General features: G+C 40.9%; 2 protein-coding genes across 2 annotated transcripts in view; one reads left to right on the top strand and one right to left on the bottom strand.

Annotated features, from left to right (window-relative positions):
- Positions 1-3,568: 3,568 nt before the first annotated feature.
- LOC148951938 (protein CFDP2-like) lies at positions 3,569-4,099 on the bottom strand. Its single transcript, XM_089089103.1, has one exon. The coding sequence runs from the start codon at positions 4,097-4,099 to the stop codon at positions 3,569-3,571; it is 531 nt and encodes a 176-aa protein (XP_088945229.1).
- An 81-nt stretch (positions 4,100-4,180) lies between these two features.
- Positions 4,181-6,000, top strand: part of LOC148951937 (protein henna-like) — a 38,060-nt gene continuing 36,240 nt past the window's right edge. Inside the window, exons 1-2 of the mRNA XM_089089102.1 lie at positions 4,181-4,244; positions 4,363-4,587. Of these exons, the coding sequence (XP_088945228.1) occupies positions 4,181-4,244; positions 4,363-4,587 (289 nt within the window). The remainder of the gene's footprint in view (positions 4,245-4,362; positions 4,588-6,000) is intronic.

Here is a 6,000-nt window from a genome sequence, read left to right as displayed (position 1 = left end):
ACTTTATGGGAATTTCAAAAAATTAATATGAAACTCCTTGGAAAAGGGTTTGGGATGTAAATGGGAGCTCTGCCATTGGGGTGATCATGATTGAAAACCCAACATAGGAGAACTAGAGTCTCCAATTTTTAGCAACAAGGAAAACCTCTTTTGACATTGAAGGCTGTGATGCGTCTCCTTTTTTCTGTTTTTTTTTTTTTTTTTTCAGGGATGATCAAACTATGCCAGTGGCAATAGAATATAGGAAGAAGGCTTATTTGAACGAAATTTGCCTTATCTAGTGGCTTTTTTAAGTAATAGGAGATAATGTTAAAAAAATGCAAGTTTTTGACAAAAACTGGATCTTCACATACAAGATAATATAGTACAGGTATCTTTTGAAAAAAACCTCTGCGTATGATGTCATGTTTGAGTCCCCCAGCTTCCAAATTCGAGAAATTTCGTCATATTTCATAAATTTCCGTCAATAAACTAGTACAGAGAGTACAAATTGAATAAAAATTGAATTTACAATACAACAAAAACTTTATGTCACAAAAAATCGTATTTTTGGCAGTTTTTTCTAGCCTCTTAAGTAAATAAAGTTTTCATTTACCTTATTATAACGATTACTGACATGACTTGACTTAACACTTAAGTCCCGTCCGTCCTTGAAGGTTGTCTTGGGGCCTCTTTCTTTTTAAGGGCGTGGATGTGCCTTCTGTATGCCTCACGGTCATCTGCTAGGTGAAGAAGGTCCGAGAGGCGGTGAGGTGCGAAGTTTTCCTTCCACCTTTTTGGAGGACGACCACCAAGACGAGAACCATGAATTCGGCCTTCGGAGGTGATTTTCGGGAGACGGGACTGACTCATTCGTTGTACATGACCGAGCCATCGAAGTTGCTGGATCTTCATGAGAATTGTTTGTTGTATTTTAAGGCGCTCGAGAAGTTCGACGTTTGAGATTTGATCAAGGTAAGTGATCCCAGCGATGCGGCGGAGGCACTTAGTTTCAAATGCTGCGAGTCAACGATTGTCTTCCACCTTCAGTGTCCATGTTTCACATGAACAGATTGCGATGGGGTTGATTAGGGTATAAAAAAATTGTGTCTTAAGCTGCAGAGACAAATCCTTGCTTCGCCATATAAGGGCTTAAGGGCATAAGGGCTTGGGAACTCGAACTTGTGAGGGAGAGACGTCTTTTAATATCTTTTGAGCGACTGTTGTCGCTGGTGATCAAACTACCGATGTATGGGAACTCGTCGACCGACTGGATACTCTCTCCATTAATTTTTAGGTCTGGCTTAACTGTATCCTGCGGCTTTCGTGAGCAGCAAATAGCCTTTGTTTTTTATGCATTTATGATCCTTTCAAAAACTAGTGGCTTCGAGGACGTCGTTAGCAACGGCTTATAGATCCCGGGGTGTTGCAGTCATTTCGTCGATATCATCGGCGTAGGCTAGCTTATCTGCCTGAACATCCCCTATGTGTGCGCCGCAAGTTGTTTCTACCAGGGATAAGACTGCTGTGAAGGAAAGGTTAAACAGATCTGGAGACATGAGGCATTCTTGAAGGACACCTGCAAACGTCTGGAAACTGTCAGTGAGACCTTCACTAGTCATTACGCAACTCCCAAATTTGGAGTACATATCTTTAATAAGTTCGACTAGATTTCGTGGGATTCCGAAATGGAGTAGGATTTGCCATAGGCCATTTCTCCAAATAAGGCCGAATGCTTGCTTAAAGTCGATGAAGAGCTGATACAGGTTGCGACCGAATTCCAGATATTTCTCTAAAATCTGGCGCACAGTGAAAACTTGGTCAACGGTCAATCTCCCAGGGTGAAAACCGGCTTGGTATTTTTGGATGACTAAGGAGACACGGTCCTGATCCGTTGAATTACAATTCGGGTGAATATTTTGGCAGTTTGATTTTTTAGGTTAATTGGACGGTAATTATCCCATATCGCCTTTGACCCCTTCTTGTGTAGCGGAACAATTGTAGCTTCACACCAAGAAGCTGTGAAATGACCCTCTTGCTAGGCAGCGGATACGATCTTGGAAAAGATCTGTAAGTGGTTCACACTGGACTTTCAACAGTCCAAGAGATTTCAAGATTCAATCGGGTTTAATTAAAACAAATAAAAATAAATAAACTTCTCTATGCAAAAAACGCACGTTGAGTCCATTAAAAAAAATAACGATTCCTCCTAATCACGCTTTACGACTCTCGCTTTACTCCTCAACAAAACCACATCCCTCGACCATACAAGTCACTATTTAAGATATTCCCCCTTCCTCCCCAACAGCACAGCTACCTTAACCTTAAAAAAAAATAAACAAACAATAAAAAAAAAAAAAAAAAAAAACGAGATAATAATGATAATAATTAAAAAAAAACTCAATTATTAATAAACTCTATTTATTGAACATTCAATAAGATATTTTTTCAAATTATTTTTAAAAGACTCTTGTGCAGACTCAGCTCTTGTGGAAGCATGTTCCACACTTTCGCGCACCCACATCCGGTGCAAAATCCGACCGTACTGTAGGTGTTCGTCTCACCAGAAGGTTTGAGGCAGATCTCGTGTTCCTAGGATGCTGTTCCGATACCAACTGGAATAGACTGTGGAATGCTGATGGAAGTAATCCGGAGAAAAATTTAAAAACGATAACTGAGCATGATAAATGATAAAGTGATTCACGGAAAAGAAAATCGTCCATATTTCCGATTATTTTCAGGGCATGTTTGTGGATTGAATCAAGCCATTTCAGTTGGGTTGTAAATGTTGACTGCCAAATTGACGCAAAATACTGTAGATGAGGCTTGATAAGTCCATTATAAAGTAGACGAAGGGTTTTTTGAGGGAATGTGTGTTTCAGTTTCCTGATGATCCCAAGATTACGGGAGAGCTTCTGCTCTACAGCGTGGATGTGATGTACAAAGGATAAGTTTTCGTCAAGGAGTACACCTAGGTACCTGGCATAGCCAGTTTTCGGTCGTCTGATCGTTCCTCGAGAAGGGGAAGGGGCCTTGTTAGTCTTCAGAGCTTGTATGGCGTCTTCGACCTCAGAATGGAGAGGAGGGTGGGCTGGGGTCTGAGACAGTAACGGGAAACAGGTCTAGGACACCAGGGTTTGGAATGATATCAGGATTAAGCTTTTCTTTGAAATGCTCCATCCATTTCGATCGGATACCTTCTGTGCTTTATATCTGGAAGCCGTTTTTATCTAGCAATGCACAAGAACTGAGAATTTTCTTGCTTGCTAGCTCACAAACTCTCTTATACATAAAGTGTGAGTTGCCTTTCTTTAAATTGGACAACACTTTTCGCATTTGTCTTTTATGTAGGTGCGATGGGTTCTACGGGTGGCTTTTTCTACAACACGCTTCAACTGCTCATATCTGTCCCTTCTCTCTCTGTCTGACCTGTTGCTGTGTTTTCGTTTTTCAGCACACAGTAAAGTAATTATGTCGGCTATCCAAGGCTTTTTATCACCCTTTTTGGTTCCTAGAGCGGACACGTCTACGTCACTGATGATCTTGGAGGAGTCTGTGACCAGTTTATCGATATCCTCTTTAGATAGAGTTATAGGAGTATCTGAAAGAAGGTCCAATATTTGAATAATAGGTTCCTCGATGTAAGTCTAGCCGGTTTGAGGGTCTTTGAGGAATGGTCGCTGTCGAAATCACCGCCTACAAGGTTGACAGTATGTAGCAGAGACGGTTTCCACCGCCTAGAGACGAGCCTGAAATCAATAAGATAACGAGTTTTTCCATCCGGAGAGGTCCATGTCGCCTTACGACGTTCTCTGTGTTTGAAGAGAGCATTGGTAATGGCCATATCGTTGTCTCTGCAGAATTCAATGAGGATTTCTCTCCTCAGGTAAAGTCGTCCAAGGCCATATTTACCCATAACATCTTCGTTTCCAGCAGAGGTGTTACCAACAATAGCATTGAAGTCGCAAATGACAACGACAAGGTCTTTTTTGGAAACTGCGTCAACTAGGCTTTGCAGTTGAAGGTAGAAATTGTCAGACTGTTTATTTGGTTTGCTGCAGTCAGGAGCGTAGACTTCTGTTATCGTGATGTTGATCGGTGATCCTTTCATTCGTATCATAATCAACCGTTCGGACACAGGCGTTACGGAAATCAGGGATCTTCGTGCTTTACTCGATATCAGAAAGTCAACACCTTGGCGATGGATGCCATCGGTTCTCCCAGACACTATCAGACTAGTGTTGCCGATCCTTTCTTCATCAGTGGTAGGGAGGTGTGTTTCTGGAAGTCCCACAATATTCCATTTATATCAGTTTCGTTAATTTAAGACGATATCTATTTTGCCTTGTTTAGCAAGCGTCCTAATGTTCAGGGTTCCAATAGATAAAATCAATTTAGGGGAAAGTATAGCCTCCGGGGTCAGAGCTGTCAATGTAGTTAAAGGGTCTCCATTTGCGAGATTCTCGATCGTCAGATCGTCGGTTGCCCCGGACGTAGTAACTTCGTCGGTTGCCTCGGACGCGCTAACTTCGTCGGTTGCCCCGGACGCTGTAGTGTTGGTTCTCGTTCTTGGTCGTTTGAACTTCATAATTATTAATAAGAAAGAAGGTTTCTTGGCTAATTTCAGGACGGTGGTAAGCCACTCCTCTCCATCCCTAGCAGGGGCCGGCTATATCTACTACCGATAATGCGCCCTTCTGGCGTCCTACATCACCTGCAATTTTGCAATTGCCGGGAGAATGTTTGTGACCGACGGGACGTATCCATACGCCAATAGGCCCTGCCCAGTGCAAATCAGAGGGGCCTTCCACCTCCTCCGCCTGAATTTATGGCCCCAGGACGTGGGTGCTCCAGCTATATTTCAAGACCCTCAGAGACTGGGTCCCCCCTTGGCTTACGCCTCCCTACCAGGAGGTGCCCTACATATCTACAGGACGTTCCCCTATCCACCACCCGGGGACACGCTTAGTGGCCTGCTAAGTGAATGCTAGAACAAGCTGCTAGTCAAAACCTAACTATACTATACAAATAGCGTGGCAAGAGTTTCTCTTTTGGTGAAATGCAGGCGAAGCTGCAAAGAACCTGCAAAGTCCAAAAGAACCTGCAAATTTGCAGGGCATAGGAGGTTTATCACGATAACAAGGCAAGAATTCTTGGTAAAAATGCAGATACAATTGCAATTTTGCTTAGAATAGCATGCTATCAACTGTTGCAATCTATCTTGCAGCATCCAACCATCCAACAACTTCCAGATATTTGCATAGTATAGTTAAGTTTAGACCATTTACCATTTCACAATGCATGTTATCTCGAATATGTAACTATATCATTCAAATAGCGTGGCAAGAACCTCTTGTTTGCAAAATTCAGGTACCATAATTTTTTTTGCTTAGAATAGCGTGCTATGCTATTTGCTATGATGCTATGTTTTACTATTTAACATAGCAATTAAGCTAGGTTTATAAGCGTATCAGCAACTGACTATGCCATGCAAATAGTAGATAGCATGATGTAAATAGTGATATAGATGAATCGATAATTATTTTATTCTCAATAAATAATTAAATTCTAAAATAAGGAAATTCTAAGTTTTTCAACTATTTATTTGTTAAACGTTAAAGAACGTATTGCCCGAAAAGTGATTATTTACCCCATGGAGGAACAATTTGGTACATATCATTACGATCAATGAACGTACGTTGAAATTAAGTGCAAGCGATGCTTTTAATCGAAACAGTTAATTTCAAATATAATAATCATAAATAATTTTTAATAATTTCGATGCTTTTAATGGAAACAATGAATTTCAAATACAGCTAAAACATTGAGGTGGAATCGACTGAAAAAACTAAGAAAGTTGTGTATAATCTTCCTCAGATCATTTTGCATATATTCATATTAACAAAGCAGGAGACAGAATTAGAAGCAACAGCCAGGGATTAAGCCCTCAATAAAAAAAAAAAAATAAAAAATTTGGCGTACACACCTGGCAACAGCATAATTGTTAATGTTGTTGTGTGA

The sequence above is a fragment of the Artemia sp. Qi Xiang Cuo genome, chromosome 5 (assembly GCF_049724085.1).
Source record: "Artemia sp. Qi Xiang Cuo chromosome 5, ASM4972408v1, whole genome shotgun sequence".
Taxonomy (NCBI): Eukaryota; Metazoa; Arthropoda; class Branchiopoda; order Anostraca; family Artemiidae; genus Artemia; species Artemia sp. Qi Xiang Cuo.
The sequence above is the reverse complement of the archived record's forward strand: the minus strand, read 5'-3'. Positions and strand labels throughout refer to the sequence as shown.

Coding starts and splice junctions, on each gene's coding strand:
- LOC148951938 (XM_089089103.1), bottom strand. CDS start 4,099: ATGATACGAATGAAAGGATCACCGATCAACATCACGATAACAGAAGTC.